Source organism: Nannobrachium achirus (genome assembly GCF_963921795.1).
Source record: "Nannobrachium achirus genome assembly, chromosome: 12".
NCBI lineage: Eukaryota > Metazoa > Chordata > Actinopteri > Myctophiformes > Myctophidae > Nannobrachium > Nannobrachium achirus.
The window spans coordinates 7,283,309-7,302,888 of NC_137832.1; the positions used below are offsets into that span (position 1 = coordinate 7,283,309).

General features: G+C 41.7%; 1 protein-coding gene across 1 annotated transcript; it reads right to left on the reverse strand.

Annotated features, from left to right (window-relative positions):
- Window positions 1–3,151: 3,151 nt before the first annotated feature.
- Window positions 3,152–18,129, reverse strand: LOC308295362 (kelch-like protein 21; the record flags this gene model as incomplete). The annotated part of the gene is made up of 11 exons (XM_080738417.1): window positions 3,152–3,341; window positions 3,972–4,122; window positions 7,685–7,855; window positions 8,525–8,623; window positions 9,799–9,936; window positions 10,633–10,816; window positions 11,091–11,234; window positions 13,058–13,249; window positions 13,800–13,934; window positions 14,961–15,158; window positions 18,106–18,129. The coding sequence occupies 11 exons, from the start codon at window positions 18,127–18,129 to the stop codon at window positions 3,152–3,154; spliced, it is 1,626 nt and encodes a 541-aa protein (XP_080594543.1).
- Between the last annotated feature and the right edge of the window lie 1,451 nt (window positions 18,130–19,580).

A 19,580-nucleotide genomic window follows, 5' to 3' on the forward strand; every position in this document is an offset into this window, starting at 1 on the left:
ACCAATGCCATTGTAAGCTTGTAGATCTGCTGTTTTCACATGTATCTGTGAAACCGAGTCAAACTAAATGTAACACCTTAACCCTCCTAAATTCCATGATTATTTTCGGGGGTCTCCAGTTCAAATATGATTATTTTGAGGGGTCACCGCCTGAAAAGGACGAGAGCCACTGGTTGTGAGCTTGTCGTCGATCTGCTACTTTTGAACGTATAATGTAAATCTTAAGTTATTAGTAATAACTTATTACCAAATCAAAATGAGCATAAGTACGATCCCAGATGATATCTAGTCTCATATCAAAATCGATGTATCGATAGAACAGCTCTAAGAAGTATCCAACAGAAGTATCCATGGTATTATCAGCATCTTAGCAGCATTTTGTTCGGGCCACTCCTGTCAATCTTATGTAAATCTTAGCCAATTGGGATGGACAAAAAAATCTTAACTGATCCGACCATAGAGATGTGTACCAATTTGCATGAAATTTGGATAAAATCTGAAGGAGTAATATAAGAAAATGTGTTTTACATAAGACAACACATTAGGTAAACTTAAACACAAATTGAACACGCATGCATGTGGCTGATCAAATGAGAATGATTGAATACTGCATCTAATTTACAGCTATAGATTAACTGGCCAATCTGAGCCTTAAATGTGATTTAAATGAGATTATGTTGAGAGCTCTTTTACAGATCATTCTGAGACAAATCTGAGATGTATCTAAAAGGCTTAAATGAGCTTTAAATGAGATTATATTGAGAGCTCCTTTTTATGTAACTCTGAGCTAAATTTGAGATGCAACAATTCTGCTAAATTGAGCAACATTTGAGAAATTATTGAGATCTCCTGTAAAGCTCATCAGAGCTTCCATCTGAGGCATGTTGCTCCCCAGAAATAGAGGAGAAACAGGAGCAATAGCTGAGATCTCCTTTTTGTATCACCTTGGTCTCATTTGTGGCTTGAGAAACAAACGAGCAATAGATGAGGGCTCAATCATGGATTCTGCTTTCCTCTGGGTCTGCGCACGCGCTGGTTGTGGGGGCTGGTCTGGCCAAGATGCCAGGGCTGAATTTTAGTCCCAGTCCATCCCTGGAATCAATGGGAGAGGTGAATCAATAGGGAATCAATGGGAGAGGTGAATCAATAGGGAATCAATGGGAGAGGTGAATCAATAGGGAATCAAAGGGAGTGGTGTTCGCTCGAGTATTTGTCGAGCTTCACATGATAGTTAGCTTGCTGTAGAATAAAGCAAGTGTGCAACCACACTTGCAATTTCCAATTGCATCTTTCTAGTTGGCATAGAAAGAGGGCATTCAAGAGAATTGCTGCCTTCATTGAAGTGGCTTCAGCTAATAAATAAGCCAGAAGGAAATAAACTGCGCACCTACTGTTGCTTTAAGAACAGATTTGAAACTGAATCGTATGTACAAAGTATTATGTCCAGGCAGCACAGGAGCGCTTTTGCTAAGTTCAGATGTGGAGTGGCTCCTTTAGCCTTGGAAACAGGCAGACATACAAACACTCCAGCAGATAGCCGTTTCTGTACACTATGCAGTAGTGGTTCTATTGAATCTGAGGCCCATGTCCTATTACACTGTGACCTTTATAAGGACATTCGTTCCGAACTTTTTCGTTCGTTATCACAAGAGGTTGAACTTTTTAATGAGCAGGATGATGAAAATAAACTGAATATAATTTTAGCTGGTAAACACTGTGTAACCGATTGTGCCAAAGCCTGCCATCTCATCTTAAAAAGATTAGCTTTTCTCAGTACCGGTTCATAAACTGCCCCACCGTTTATTATGCTTTTTCTGTGTATTTGTATTTTTTTTCTTTCTTTGTATTGTTTGATTCTTTTGTTTTTTAAATGTGTAATTGTTTTTTTGTTTTACATGTTGGTACTTTAATGTACGTTTTTAACTTATTTTGTCAAATGAAAGGTGTCTCACAACTCCTAGTGAGTGGTCCTCAAACTATTATATGAAATGTGCTGCTTGTTTTTAAATTGTATGGTCTGAGGAGTGACACTATAATAAAGTTTTCTATCTTTTCTATCTATCTTGAACTCTCCTGAACTGGAATGCAGCATCTTATGTTGAAAGAATTGCCCTCTCTGTGTAGAAATCCATGCCGTTAAGCCACATCTCCAGTATTGACTTGATTATGCTTAGTTCAGTGTGGTATCAAGCACCGGAAATTGCCGATCTCTAAGCTCACAACGCGTTGCCTGCCTCTCTAACATTCTCTGCATTTCCCTGCGATGGAGAGAGATCTAGTTAGCTGGGAAAGGGTGTAGCGGGTCTAGTGCATATAGGCAACTCCCCATGTACTGTATTCACACAGGGAGATGTGTCATGATTAGGGAAATGAAGACTTGCAACACATTTTTTGGCTCCGTACCAAACTTTATTCCAAACAATATTTTTTGTCAAAAAGTGACTTTTCAGGAAGAGGGATCACATATTATGCACAGTCAATAAACAGGGAATATACAGTAATGTGCAAAATGCTGTCTGTTGACAGTGAAACATGAAGAAATGTTAAGTTAACCACCTAAAACCCAGCATTTGTAATGTGGGTAAAGAAGCTTTCCCTGTAAATAACACAAGCTCACAACCCGACCTGGTGCGTCAATCAGCTATTTTCTGTGAAAGTTTTCCCCACAATAAAAGAAAAGATGGTAGTACAGAGCCCTGAGGAACTCCTCTCAACCATAAAGGGTTTAAAGGACAACTTTTTTTTTTTTTTTACAAGGGTTCATATTTTAGATTGTAATTAGAGAAAAGAAAAGATGAGTGTTAAAATGTTTTCATTTATTTAGCAACTTGTATGCATGCCCCCAACCATTGAAATCAAAATTGTTAAATTGGCTAAAACTATAGAAACAAGTACATGAAAACATTTTAACACTCATCTTTTCTTTTCTTGAATTACAATAAAAAATATGAACCTTTGTTGTAAAAAAAACAAAGTTGGACTTTAAGGTGCAGGCGACAGTAGTGTACATTCAGTGGTGCCAGTCATGTCATGTCAGGGCTCATGGAATACAGGGACATTTATTTCCACTACCAATCACCTTGCCTGGTTCCAGCCCAGAGACCCCGCCCACTCTCAGAGTGGAAGCTGAGTCTGAAATCAGGCTAACCAATCAGCATCCATCAGAAGACTCATCAGAATCAGAATCAGGAAACGGTGGGAAGTCGTCCCTCAGCCTGAGAGACACACAGTTGAGAGGGTACTGAGTGCTGTATCGAGCACGGTAGCGATAACGGGGCAACCATCCCACGGTTTCCCACGAGTCTGTCTCTTCGCAGTAGCGCTCAATGCTGTTGGGAAACCTGCACGAAGAAGAGAGACCAATAGCCATGAGAGAAATGTCTACTGTGGACAAGTCACAATTATTACATAATCGCAATTAATTTAGAATGTTCATACGTTTTCAAGATTATTTTTAGTATAAAATGTTGTTTCTATGTATATTTAAGTTATGTGTTTGTTAATTTGAAAATGATCCCCATTAGCTTATGCCATATGGCAATCAGCTAGTCTTAATGGGGTCCACCGTGCACCCTGAGCAATTTTAGTTTACGAAGCCAAAAAAAGTCAAAACATAAAACATTTGTATTTACACCTTCCAGTGTTCAATGTCAAAAAGACAATATTTAATCGCAATTATCGCGATTATTTTTCATGTTGGTTTTTATGATTATTTTTCAAGTTACTTAACAGGGGAGACCTTGACATAGAAAGTTTTACTACCGATTTAGACCAAAATGCATGATTTAAATGAATTCTGCAATGAATCTCTGTATTAACAATTCAACAGGATTTTTTTATAAGGCTCCCTCATTGTATCACGATTTATACGATATCTCTGAAAAGGCATATCATGGAGACATTGTATCGTCTCAACGATATTTATCACCATATCGCCCACCCCTACTGTCAGGCCACCAGCAGTGTCTTACTCGTAAGAGTTCCCTTCTAGAACGCAGATCTGTCCATCCACCACCACCACGCTAGGATCAAGGGGTGCCTCTGTCATGGGGGCACACATGCTCCACTGGTCCGTCTTGGGGTTGTAGCATTCCATTGTGTCCTCCTTGATATTTGTACCACCTATTTGATCAACAAGAATGAACAGGATACTGTCTGTCAGTGGGCTCTATTGGGTTCCCAAACTACAGTGAAGTTGACGTTTGTCCATTATGGAACTGAGAGCGATAGTCGAAAGTAACTAAACACACATTTACTCACTTAAGCACTGTGCTTAACACTTGGGGAGCCAAACTCGTTCAGGGACGAGTTAAGGCCACTAGATGTCACTGTGCCAAAAGGAAGTTATCTCGTTCACAGACGAGGCAACAAACCGTTAACTCTACGAGCCTGCAGCTGCCCTTTGAATGACCTGAGTCCATTACGTCACCCAGTCAGTGCAGGCAGCTCTTCTGGGGGAGAAATCACGGAAGCACTTAACATTGCTTTAGATTCTACTATGAAACATAAGAACGGCTTTATCTAAGAATGAGATGAAAACAGCCCCAGGGAAGCAGAGAGCTGATTGTTTTCACGGCGACACTTTACCGCGATTTTACCGCGATTTTTGGATTTTAGTTTCGCGAGCGTTTGTAAACAAATGGATTATCCTCCTCAATCTTCTCTGGACACGCACGTGCACACGCACGAAGCTTGCGAGGCACGTCAAAACAAAGTGTAAGTCAATGGTGGCAGCAGCAACAGCTATAAATGTTATAAACCTTAGCAGCCCATGTGTTAAAGTACAATGTTGAATATTTATAGTTACTTTGTGGAATTAGATTAATAAAATATTAAGAACAGGTATGATACCTATAAGGTAGATCTTTCCATTCAGGGTACAGACAGCTGGTTCATAACGGGCAATCTGCATAGGCGTGACCTCTGTCCATACAGATGTTCCAGGATTGTACTTAGCCACCTGGGCTGGCTTCAGAGAAGGGCCACCTAGAGCCCAGGATGCACATGTACACACACACAAAACATGATTAATAGAATTAATCAGAGAGTTAATTTAATAACAGCAAAACAACATGGAAAATCTGTCCATTCATTCCAAAACGCTGGACAACTTTTTTTTTTTTTTTACAACAAAGGTTCATATTTTAGATTGTAAGGGACGTATCGTCAATAGTGGGAGGGGCCCACTAGGAGGATTTTAGGGGAGGGTGATGCTATTTTGATTTTAGTGTCAGGGAGGGTGATGCTATTTTAATTTTAGTGTCAGGGAGGGTCATGCGATTTTGAATTAAAAATAGTCCGGGTTTTTATAGGTCTATATGTATTTTACTACAGCGATCCTTTCAATAATACTATTATTTAATTAAGGAACGCTGTAGTAAAATACAATAGCCAATGATACCCCCCTCTGCTTTCTCTTCAATGGTACAGCCGAGCTATCTGACGCGTTTCACAGAAGTGCTGAACTTCAGTAGTCAGTGCTTGAATGAGCGGAGCGGAGACACTCTCTGGCCTCTACAGAAGACAAGAGTTTGTGCACGACCAGATTTCATGATTATTTAATCAGATCGTGTGAGCATTTACACTGCACGATCTTCAGTCTAGAAGATTATTGGGTTGTGATGTGTGTCCCATAGAGATGCGATAGGCTTTTGAGGCCACCCGAATCCATCCGCGCAAAATAATTATCCGCCCATTATCCAACCACATTAATTATATTATCCAATTTGTATCCGCATCCATCCTCATCCGCAACTTCCATAATGTCAAATTATTATTGTTTTCAGGTATTCTCAAAAATGCATTCATTGATTTAGCCCACAGAATCTCTATTTTGTCTTTTTTTCAGCTGCACTACGCTGATGCAGTCAGACAGACAGGCAGGCAGGCACGTACACACATTGACATCAAAGGGGGCTTGAGCCCCTCCCAGATCAGTCTGTAAAAAGTGCCCATGAATGCATTTTTTTACTATGGTAAAAAATGCAAATGTCCCCGGGCCCTTTACATACCATAACTGAAGGCTGCATTCAAGAGAATTGTCCACCAAAAGGCTGTTTTAGAAATATCAGCCCCTGCCTCTCTAAAATTTCTCTGCACGTCCCTGCAGACAGGCACACACTTACACACCGAGAGAGAGCGAGCATGCGAGACAAGAGCGAGAGAGGAACACACAAACAAACACACACACACACACACAGCTTTCTAGTGGGAAGTTTAACTTACCTACAGTAGCCTATACTTTGCAATTTGCGTGAGGTGGTGAAGGATATATGAAAGAGATTCAACTTTTTTACTTAGAGGTAAGTTTAGCGCAACAAGGCATGCCGTGATGCCGATGCCTTTAAGTGGTCGCAACTGTATCATTGGAGCACTGGTGCCTCGTTATGAAAAATGATCAAATTACAAGAAATAACACAAACTCACACACACAAGCATTCAGAGATAATCCCAACGATAAAGGAGAGTCCAGCACAGTAACGTGGAGGAAGCACTGCCATAAAAGATGCTAGTCAGACCGACTCAGACGTGCTGCTATACAACAAATCTACAGATCCACTGCCCACAACAATACGCCGAACTGGGAAATAAAACGGCAGTAGATAGTCCAACAGCAGCTGGTCTAGCCTGTCAACGCGACGCGTTCTGAGCTTGTAGATCTGCTATTTTCAGAGTGCAACATCCAAACGCAACTGGATTGATCTCTTTTTCCACTAGTCCCTCTGTAACATTTTAATCTTTCTTGGTGTTCAAAAAGCAATTAAATTGATCATTTTCTTCATTAAGGAGTACAGTATGTTGATAATCAAAGCTCATAGGCTACTATCATAGTGGTATACATATAGCCTAATGAAGGTGGGGAAATAGACAATATAGCCTATTCGTCAATTGCAGTTATTTTGTATGATGATTAATCGTCTCCAGAAATTCCTAACCGACAGCCCTAACTATAAGTTTAAGTTTTAGATTTTACTGTGGTAAATGTCATGTTTTTAGGGGAGGGTCAATCATTTTTTGTTTAATGCCTGGGGAGGGTCATTGATTTTCCCCCAAACTGAGAGGGAGGGTCATGGCATTTTATATCAGGGCTTATATATTTACTCCTATAACTACCTTCAATAAAAAACGAGTGCTCCCTAATTGGTGAAAAGAAAAGATGTTAAAATGTTTTTATGTACTGCTTTCTATCATTTCAGCGACTTAGATTTCAGTGTGTGGGGGCATGCGTACAAGTGGCTAAATATGTATTTTTAGACACAATAAGCTGGATATTTAGGCCTACTATTTACAGTAACACTACCAGCCCCCATAAGTCACATCTGCCCATGAAGGATTGCAGTGCATCTTGGGAATGGGCTTTTTGAGTCTAAAAATACATATTTAGTAGGAATGCCCCCAACCACTGAAATCAACATAATTAAAATGGCTAAAACAATCAGCAATAAATTAGCAATAAATTAAAACATTTTAACACTTATCTTATCTTTTCTCTAATTACAATCTAAAATATGAACCCTTGTAGTAAAAAAACAAAGTTGTCCTTTAAGACCTATATACGTTGTTGTACAACATATAGCATGGAGGGGTATCAAAAGCAGAGGCAGGGAATCCCTCCCTCGAGCAAATTGAACCCTGATTACTCTTCAGCAGACTGAAACGGCTGACGTGCAAACCATTTCCATACCAATGAAATAGAGCAGTCCATCTAGCGCGACCACACGAGCCCTTTGGGAATAGGCTGACAACCACCCGACACACTTGATGAGCTGCCAGGTGTTGGTGCTGGGATCGTAGCGCTCCATGCAGTCCTTAGAGCCATGCACTGCATACACATAGCCGTCCAGCATCACCAGTACTATGTGGGATTGTGCAGGGGAAAATAAGAATCATTTGACCCAACAGCATATTAGGCTACCCTAATACCCCAATACAAACTATACTGACTGACTAGGCTGTTGGTAAATTAATTTACTTGTTGCAAAGGAAGAATTTACCTGTTGCAAAGGAAGACAATGTTTTTTTTTGTTGTTTTGTTTGTTTTGTTTTTTTTTTCATTCAAAGAAAAATATCACCTCAGTTTTCTAAACATTATTGTTCAGTCCCTTAAAGCTACTATCTGCTATAGTTGATTTTTGACTATTTTTCTAGGGCTCCAAACATAATTAGCAGCTTTACTAGAGTACAACATAGCTTAAAAAAAAAAAAAAAAATTACTGCCAGATTTGAATTACTTAAAACCAGAGATTATATAAATGTGCGATCTCTGTTAAACCACTAGAGGGTGGAGGGTGGTGTGTCCGTGTATAGACCAGTAAAGACATTCACCTCTACCCACACACAGCTAAAGAACATTTAGCAGCGTTTACTATCAAACAACATTTTCAGGCACAACAAAAATTGATTGAGTTGCAAATTGTGATTATTGATTCGAAAATTACATTAAGGAGTAGCACCTGACTAACTTTTGTTGTTGAATTGAAAAGGTTTCAAACTGTATATGACTTTAAATTAAATGCCATCTTACTGGAGCTTGCTTCATTCATGGGAGCCACCTCCGACCACGAGTTACGGGTAACGTCATAGCGCCACATATGTGTTCCTGACGTCAAATACACAGTAGAGCCTAGGGTGGGAGAAGAGCAGAATTAAAACGAGTTATGCCTTGATGATTGTCAAAGAATATATATGTTACAGTATGTTTGGGTAACTCAGGACGTTCATTGTAAGAGCGCTTGTTTTGTCGTTCACCACACACTAATCACCACCAGCTGGCGACGACAGCCCATAGACAGCCATTCACTAGTGCAGGCGCTGACGTCACTCGTTTGCGACTCTCTTTCTTTATTTACTAGCCTAGCTGGGCGGTGTTTAGCCATTAGCTTAGCCATTAGCTTACTATGAGCGTTTATCGTGGGCTTGCCCAGGCCTTACGGCCTGGGCATAAATATAACGATTGCATTCACCACGGCTTCGTAACTCGCGGCCCTGGCCGCGCGGCCAAGGTCCGCTGGCGACCAAGGTCCGCTGGCCTTCGCGCCGCTTGCAATGTCGTGGACAATCGAGCGGCTCCGCCTGGAGGACGTTGTTGTGGGCGACCGCTTGTTCCGCCCCGTGCTGCACGGCGAGTGCTCCGTTTCTCGACCGTACTGTTTCTCTAACAAACCGTGACATATATATATTATATCCACAAGTTTCCAACGCCCCATAGTGCATTGCGCAGACGCTGTACCGAGCTTCCGGTGTGGTCCAAACAGGTCCAAATAATCTCCAGTAAACTCCCGCGGAATATATATATAATATATATATATATATATAATAATACATATATATATAATTCTGATGGCTCACTTGTCACTGTGAATCTGACAATAGGTTGAAACTATTTTGCACCTTAATATCTAATCTCATGTACACAGTACATGCCTACTGCCAATTACTTCCAATCTGCTAAAATTCAAATAGAAATACTTTTGACTCAACTACGTTTTTAGAAAGGGACTCTTGAGACTCCAAATTACAATAATCACATACACATACATTTTAAATATAGTGAAAATAGCTATATAAAATAACAATATAAAAAGAACCAAATGACATATTTAATGATTGTATTATATACATTCAAACTTGTGAATAAAATAATGGTAATAGACGATCTACAAGCTCTCAATGTGTTGCAAAAATCAGTCATTTCCACTATTGTTGTTTCAACGTGGAAACGATTATGATAAAAAGTGGTTATCTCAAATAATTAGGTGATTATTATGATGTACTAATTGTGACAGGCCCTCTACTCACCTGATGATATCACAGAATACGTTTCAATTCTTCTGAACCCTATTTCTGGCAGAAGTCCCAGAGTCTTCCAGTGCTTGGTCTGGAGATCAAAGCTCTTCATCTTGTCAGAGTGACAACACACTCCCATTGTCACGATCACTTCAACAAGCAGGGGAGAGGGAGCGGGCGGGAGAGACATAATAAAGGAGAAACTAAATCAGGGTTACCACACAGGTATTTTATCCCATTTCCAGGCCTGTAGCAATCATACGGTGCTTACTCCAGTGTGCTACCAATGCACTCGAGCGAGGGTGTGACAAAAATAACAGTGCGACAGGCAATGTCTCTCTGGCTTATCTAGGCTTGCTCCATGGCATTGGTCCGACATCTCATTGTTCCTACATCCCATTAGTCCGAATCTGGTGAATGTTAACCTGGTGAAAATACTAACCTAAACCTAACCCTAACCTAAATAAAACTATGCCTAAACCTAACCCTAACCTAAGTAAAACTATGCCTATACCTAACCCTAACCAAAGTAGGACTAATGAGATGTAGGACTAATGAGATGTAGGACTTATGAGCAGTCCCCGTTTGGTTGGCTTTCAAAGCTTCCCTACAACTTACGACCAGACACGACAGCGTGCACACTGCCCAGTCGACAACAGATTTTCGGCCACACAGGTTTTCCAAAGCTTACCGCCACCTGCCAGTGCGGTGGAGAGCTACCTAAGAGATAATTAAATCATGATGCAAAAATAATAAATAAAGCAAACCAAAATCATATTTTTAGAGCAAGGTATGTTTCTGTAAAAATACTTGATATATAGTTTCATTTTGTGTGAGTGACGGTACCTGCAGGGCTCCTGCCTGGGCGTGTGGTAGCGCCGGGCTCGGCCTGGGCCTGGGCCAGGGCCTGCTTCCTGGCCTCAGAGATGAAGCTCTGGCAGCCCTTGAGTTCCTTCAGCTGGTCCACAGACTCACTCACAGTGTGGCGGTAGGACGGGCTGATGAGAGGCAGACGGATCTGCTCCAGCACCTTGCAGAGCAGGGACGTGCAGAGAATGTTAGAGAGGCAGGGGCTGACATTTCTAAATACCAGGAACGTGCAGAGAATGTTAGAGAGGCAGGGCTGAAATGTCTAAAGGGCCTTTTGGTGGAAATATCAAAAATGGCAGACTCCGCTCAACAACTTATGGGGTTTAAGTTGACACCTTTTAACACCAAATGTCTCCAAATATGATCTCCCAACGGAGTCTTTAATAGTCAGCACTCAGTTTGTTCTGCAGGGACCTTTCTAAGAGATAACTGACCTTTTCAAAGGTCAGCCTGCGGGTAGGATCCTTGTCCAACCATAACATGGCTGCCTCAAACACCATGTCCTCCTTGGGAACGTTGAGGTGGTCACTGGACAGAATCTGTGTCAGTCTTTCCATAGAGAGGGAGAGGAATTCTTCCTAGTAGGGATAGAAATAAATACAGTATCTGTGTCAGTCTTTCCATAGAGAAGGAGAGGAACTCTTCCTAGTAGGGATAGAAATAAATACAGTATCTGTGTCAGTCTTTCCATTGACAGAGAGATGAACTCTTCCTAGGGATAGAAATAAATTGATAAGCTCAGAGTTCAGTTCAAATACTCAATGATTGTCAGGATTCAAATGTAACATGGGGAGTCCAAGGAACAAAAGGACACATTTCATGGTTTGCCTGATGAGTTGTTGATAATACAGCATCTGTTTTGTAACACAGTCATGTAGTGACATAATGGGAACAAAAGGTTGGGAACCACTGGATCAGCTGATAGATTTAGGCATAGGCTACACAGAGCTGGATTTTTCATACATCCCGGTTTTTCAGATATCCACATAGAAAAATATCTAGGTCCACACTACAAAGATATCTAGGTCTAAAATAATCTGAGTTCCCAGACCTCCACTAGGGGGACAAGCACACACACAGTAAAGTCTTATAGAGATATCCGGGTACCATGTCTACACGGATCCAGTGAATCGGATATTTTCAATGTCTTCACTTATTTATCCAGTTTCAAAATGATCCAGCTTCGCGGACGAAATATCCAGCTTCATGTGGCTGCAAGCCCCAACCGCACAAAAAAATGTCTAGCTTCAGAAATATCCAGCTCCGTGTAGCCGGCACCTAAGTTCCCACACTTCAAACTCCTCTGCAGTGCTCATTGGCAATAGATGGTTTGTCCAGTGAAATGGACTTTGACTGTAGCTTATTAAGGGGAGACATGGCAGGTGAAAACATGTAAAAAATCAAAATGTAAAAAAATTAGATTTTTTACTATTTTGCTTCCTAAACATGCCTTCTTTCAAACAAATGCAAAATTAACGTTCAAAATACACATATAGATGTTCATTTCTTACGTGAAAGTGCCGAGTTAACAGCATTTGTTTTCATACATATTTTACAAAATATATATATATATAGACAATAAAAAATAAATAAAAGATGAATCAAAGAAACATGGCCCCCTCACGTATTAGGAGGACAGTATGAGTCACCAGAACCGAGGACAGGTGTTTTTGATTAATCTAACATGATTAAAATAAAGTTTGAAGTTACAATTGGTTTGTATAGGATGGGGGTGTGTCCAATCTTTTAAGGCTGTTTCCCAAAATGTGTTTTTCCTCATACTTAGGTACATAAATCTCCACTTCAGTTGCACCCACATACACCAAACCTTCCAGTTTTACTCGTATCTATATCCTGAAGATATTTACAGAGGGATTTGTTGATATATCATTCATAGCCTGATTTACATCACATTTTATCACTAAAAACATGGCGAAAATGGGTTTTTTATGACTGTTGACACTATTTTATGATTTATGGAGTGATAAAAAGAGATATCTAAAATCCCCTCTGTAATTTGTTTTGTCTCTAATATGTCAAGAAAGGGAAACAATAGTTTTGAACCTGGCATTATCCAATCTTCAGATTTATGTACCTGAAAAGTATGCAAATTGGGCATTATTAGCGCATATAGTGCCTCATTTACATATCTAAACATGTAATTTCAGAAAACTTGTAATTAAAAAATTCTTAGTCTTGATGTAAGTAATCAACTGGAAAAGTTTCATTGTTGTAGCTATTAGTTATTTTTTTTACCCTATTCACCTGTAGTGTCTCGCCTTAATATAATATTCAATCACTGACTAATGACTGAACGTTTCAACGCAGGTCTGGGTGAGTCGTGGTGGTGAAAAGGGTGAGTGATGGTAATAAAACAAACAAATGTCCCTTAATCACTGACCTGCTGGTAGACGACACTGAAGTGTTCTAAGATGTAGTCCATGCTGTGTTTCTCCAACTTCTCGCAGGAGTGAGCCTCAGCGAAGCAGTAAACGCCCACACAGTTGTGTGTGTCCAAGTGACGCTCCATGTAGTCACAGCAGGCCTCTCGGACAGCCCTGATGTCCCACAGGTTGGACGCTGCCAGCAGGGCCTAGAGACCCAATGAACAAAATTAAGTTATTTAGAACAGGGGTCTACAACAGGGGGTCAGGGACCCCTAGGGGGTCCTCAGAGTTACTACAGGGTGGCCGCCAAATCTTCGTGCGATATAAACCTTTTTTTTTGCCTTTCTTATATTAACAACTTGAACCCTAGTGTCCATGTTTGGAGAAAAATAGCGATCTACAAGCTCACGCTGCGAGGCGTTGTGAGCATGTAGATCTGCTATTTTCGGCAAGAGGTTTGGTGTAGAGGGGAAAAAGAGCAGAGTACAGAGTGAAAGGTCAAGTTTATTAAGTATTGATGGTTCAAGTGGTTAAATATCTGAAAACACAAATTGGCATGAATCCAAAATACATTGATCGTGCTGTCAAACAATGAAACTATGAAATCTATGAAAAGGTTGTTGTGCCTCCCTGGCACATCTCCTGCTTCATCTCTCTCTCAACTAAGGGGTCCTTGGCCTGAAAACGTTGAAGACCCCTGATGTGGAACCAAAAATGGAGACAATGAATAAGGTTTAATGATGGTACAACCCTTACCTGCACATTTGCAGTGGAGATGATCACCTTGGCTGTGTAGGCGTAGTCCACCAACAAACCAATGGTCTCAGGTTCCACTCCACTGATGGTCACCCTTTCACTGGTGGACTCCTTCATGCCAGATGTAAACATGGTCTGTGCAAGGTTGAAATGACAAGTGGGAACGTTTGGCTTGGAGTGTTCATCCTTTAACTTTCAAGGACCCCCCCCAGTTTTATATCCATTAGGTCAAGGGTTCCCAAACTTTTCAGGCCACGATCCCCCAAATAATCATATTTGAACTGGGGACCGCCCACACTTGTGAGGCATACGTTTAGCTTGACTCGGTTCCACAGATAAATATTGTGAAATTGTCAGGCTATTTTCACAATGTTTGCCTCTTTCTTACAGTAGCCCAATAAGAAATATAGATTTTAATATTTACCAATTTGGTATTAAACAGTCTTATAAGTCACTTTAAGTTTTAGAAATGTGCAGATACCCAGTGCATACAGTTATACTACTTGGTTAGTTTACTATTGACTGAGAGAACAATGTTGGTGGTTCCATTTGTTAGACCCTCCAGAAAAATGCAATTATGCGATCTCATCATTACCCGCATAATCAGCCAAATGGCACTCTGAGTTACAGACCTGCAACTTGGTCATCAAGGACCCCTATGGGGTCCCCGGACCCAACATTGAGAACCACTATTTTTATTTATTTATTTACATTTGTGTCAACAACTGAATGATCTTCACTTCACATGTAAGCCAAAGTAGGAATTGAATGTCATTCCCTTAAAGGACAACTTTGTTTTTTTACAACAAGGGTTCATTAGAGAAAAGAAAAGATGAGTGTTAAAATGTTTTAATTTACTTCTATCGTTTTAGTGATTTTAACGATTTCGATTTGCATACATACCCCCAGGTTGGGGGCAAGCATGAAAGTGGCTAAATATGTATTTTTTAGACACAATAAGCCCATTCCCAAGATCTTTCATGGACAGATGTAACTTATGGGGGCTGGTGTAAATTGTGTCTAAAAAGACATATGTAGCCACTTGTACACATGCCCCCACCCACTGAAATCAAAATACCAAAAATGTCTAAAACAATACAGTAAATGAAAACATTTTAACACTCATCTTTTCTTTTCTCTAATTACAAGCTGTGTGTTTACCTCAAAGTAAGTGCTGATGGAGGCCAGTACGCAACGATGGCAGGGGAACTCCTCGTCCTCGCAGCACAGGATCAGGTCACACAGGGTAGCGTCGAGGCGCAGTCTGTTCAGGCCCTCTAACACCGTGTTGGGATGGTCGTGTTCCACAAACATCACAGCGTCCAGTGGGGGCAGTAGAGACTCACTGCTGCTGTCCTCCTGAAGTCAACATCCAGAGGAAGATTTTAGATAATCATCCAAATAAACAACTATTCGGCCTGACATCTTAACTCTATTACTAAGGCCGCAATCACAAGAATGAGGGGGGAAGGGAGAGATTTGCAAAAGACAAAAAAAAACACGTCACCTCCATTGACAATGAATTGGACCCACCCTCCCCCCCTCATTCTCAGACGATACGGACGCGATAGCGGTCGCAAATGTTTGGACGGCGCCCAAGAAAGCCAATTTGTCTGATGTCCACTGCCCCAAAGGCGAGTCACTCGTGAAGGCCTAAGTTCATTGGTTTATGATGGAAGGTACTTGTCCGAAGTCTGTGAATGATCCCAGCATCACTTAAGAGTAGAGGTCTTCACGGGTCCAATTTTACCTACCAGAACCCAAATGGACCCGGCTATTATTAGAACTATGACATCCAATACCCGGGCAGCAACGAGAGATGTCGGAACCGGAGCCGAGATCAGAAATGACCGAATGTCAACATTATTATGAAGAGGTTGATATCCATACTATAATTTTAGAGAGATGTCAGTCAGTCACACAATGCATTATCTATTCACTCGCTTCAGCAACTGATCTCAAATTTAACATGGCATTGGCCATTAGCATTATACACACGGTGACGGAGCCCGAATTTCATTTTTCCCGAATTCAAGCTATTTATTAGCGTTCTTCTCTCTACAGCCTGTTGTCAGGGTTACGGTCCGTTCCTCCAGGCCATGGGATCTGTAGCCCCGGGCCCACACACTCCTCTCTCACAGTTAGGAATGTTATCTCTCTCTCTCTCTCTCTCTCTCTCCTCCTCCCCCCCCCCCCCCAACGGGTATGGAAAAATTATGTGGAGCAAGCACATCCCCATACTTCTATTCACCTAATTTTGCCCACAACCCACACTCTGCACATATTTTGCAGCACATATCTTCGAACGGGTAAGGTCTATTATCATTAAGTAGGACTTTTCCTTTCTTAACGTTGCGTGCTGCTCGCCCCTGCTGGTCATTGTATTTCCCAGAGTAGACCAGTCAATCAATGCGGACAGGAAAAATAAATCCATGTTTTCTTTAGATGTGTAATCTTTCTTCTTAGCCATTGTTAATGCTAATCCACTGTTAATTTATGTCGCAGCAGAGCAAATAGTTTTGTTTATCATTAAAAGTAGTGCCATAGTTCCTGACAAGTCACGTGTCGCAGCAAATCAGCTCGCCTCTCACTGTCCGGAGGAGAGAAAAGGGGGGTGCGGGGGTGATTGACAGCTGTAACAGCCAATCAACGGGTCCTTTCGGGTATCAATCTCACTGTCATAGAACCGGGACCCGGGGCATACGGTAGTGGCTCCGACCTGGCTCCGAAGTCACTACATGTGAATGGCAGACCCGGCTTGGTGCCGGGTCGGATCCCAGGTAATTTTAAGACCTTTACCGAAGACTACAGCCAAAAATCACATTGGTCAACAAAATTCTCTCATATAAAAAAACAAGTATAAGTAAAGTGTCAGAGTCCAGTCTCGTTCTCTTGGCCTGTGGAGACTCACTCTGCAAGGCAGCAGCTGGGATGCACACACACACACACACACACACACACACACACACACACACACACACACACACACACACACACACACACACACACACACACACACACACACACACACACACACACACACACTCTTACTTTTACATAATATTCCCAAACAGTGGGTCAGTGAGTTCTGGCAAGTGCCACATATTAGCCTTACATTAAGCCGATCCTGCAGTGGCTTCCGCATTGTGGCTTTTACGGCTGCAGGGAGCGTCTTACCGACTATACAGACAGGTCGGCTGCACTTATCACGTGACGTTCATCCATTCCCGCTCATACAAGAACATGTGTATACGGAAGAATGCACAATAATGCTTCCAGCCACCAACGGGCACTGTTGCAGCTAACATTGTAGCTAGGGATGGACATCGGTATCGGCCAATATCAGAAATCGGCAGGTATCATATCAAACCGGCCAAATCGGTGATCGGCAGGTCACTGACATAAATATGCCAAAATCGGCCAATTGTATCTCTTGCACTGCACAGCATGATGCTCGGTCCTGTGACGTAAACATTAGCAAGTAGCAGCCAGTCTACTTAGTGGCAGCCTACAGAATACAGATGGTGCTGATTACCTTTGCAATGTAAGGATATATTCCATAATCCTGTGTCAATGTCGTCTCCAAAAAGAAGGGGGGGAAAAAGCATGCGTCACCTGCTTTCCTCCTGCCTAGTCCAGACGGTCATATTAGCCTGGATATTGTCTGTGATTTTGGATATTGTACTATTGTGATTGATTTGGCATTAGTGTTCTTCTAGCTTATTGGTACTCAAATTGAAGTATATCTTGTAGGCCTACTTGGCCTGAAACAAAAGGGTATTGGAGCAACCCTATTTCCTAGTTCTTAGCTAAAGAAATCGGTATCGGAAAAATCGGTTTTGGCAGGTCAGACCTTCATAAAACCGGTGGATCGGTATCGGCCAAGAATTTTGCAATCGGTCCATCTCTAATTGTAGCAAACGAGGAAAAGCAGTACACTTGGTAAAAAATTATTTTATTTAAAGATACGGACTAATACCAGACAATTGTACAAGTCCCTCTGATCCGAGTCCAAGTTGAGTCGCAAGTCATTTGGTCCAAGTCTCAAGCAAGTCTCAAGTTTTTTCTGTTGTGGGCAAGTCAAGTCGAGTCGAGTCACAAGGTTATGTCAAGTCAAGTCGAGTCGAGTCACAAGGTTGTCATGTCAATTCGCGTCGAGTCGCGTCGAGTCGAGTCGAGTCGAGTCACAAGGTTGTCAAGTCGAGTCAAGTCACAAGGTTGTCAAGTTGAGTAAATGATACCTCTGTGACCATAACTATTATGTAATTAACATTCAGTAGGAAAAAAACAGTAACACTAGGCTTACCCTCTGACCATAATACTCTATCATGGCAGAGGTTCTCAAACTTTTAAATTCTGAGGTCTCTCTCCCCTGGAACCAAATGGATTTGGTTGTACACTGTCAGAGTTACAGAGCTATAAGGGTCAATTTAGACCAATGTCTAGACCAAATCAAATCAATCAATCAATAAAAGTGTGAACCTAGCGTGGCGTTCACGACTGCTTTGGCGAGTGGCATAGTGGCAAGTCGTCCGAGTCAACGTGTCTCAAGACGAGTCGAGTCGGGAGTCATTGTCTTCCAAGTCAAGTCGAGTCTCAAGTTTTTGACCTTATGTCCGAGTCAAGTCGCAAGTCGTCAAATTTGCGACTTGAGTAGTCCGAGTCAAGTCGAGTCATCATGACTCGAGTCCAATTGTCTGACTAATACATTAAACAAGGCTTCCGGACAAGTCGCATACATCTTGCAGAACTTCTGCGATGTGCTATATTTCGCATTTTTGTGCATGTGTAGAGTCGCAATTGCAGTTTTGCGACGATGCCCCCGACCTGTCTGGCTAGTCGGTAAGGCTGGACTCACACATATGCGTGAAACATCTTCTCCGTATCGTCTGAGAATGGCCACTGGGGGCGCCGTACTAATGCAATGTCAATGGAAGGTTGTTTGGTTTTTTGTCGTTGCCGTGTCTCTAGCTCAACCACAGCCTGTCTTTTGGCCAAGAGACACGGCAACGACAAAACACCAAACAACCTTCCATTGACAATGCATTAGTATAGTGCCCCCAGTGGCCATTCTCAGACGATACGGAGAAGATGTTTCACGCATATGTGTGTGGCGCGCCTGAGACGCTCCCTGCAGCCGTAAAAGCCACAATGCGGAATTAAGCCACTGCAGGACGGCTTAATGTAAGGCTAGCCACATATCAAGTTTATCAACCAATATACAGTCCATGAATCCTCAGTTACATACTTGTTTTTTTACATTTTAGAGGAAGAAATAGCTAAAAACAGTGAGATGCCCAGACTTCACTTCGATTGCCCACTCTTCCAGTAAAGCCCGTATCAGAGTCTACGGTGGAGACCTATCCACCGCAAATTTGAGGTGGAAAGCTTTCCACTTCAAGTCAGAAAATAAGTGCAGGCCATCATGGGGCTGTTAAGTATGACATCATTTTGTAGGCAGAGGAGAATTTCTGCCCCCAGTTTCCGTGAATCTTTTTACTATTTTTACTATTTACACATTTTTCTTCTCTTTGTTGTTGAAAGGAAAGTGTTAGAATTATACTTTAGTCATTATTTTTGTCTCGGATCTGTTGAAATAGTGAGGGACAGAAAATGCTCTGGGGGCAGAGTTCTCCTCTGCCTACAAAATGATGTCACGGCTTAAAAGCCCCATAGTCACGGCCCACGGTGAAGTCCTTTACCCCGTCTAGACCGGTTCAGGTCGACCAATCAGTGAACGGGGTGTAGAGCCTGTCTGTCTGATAGTAAAAACAGAGAGAT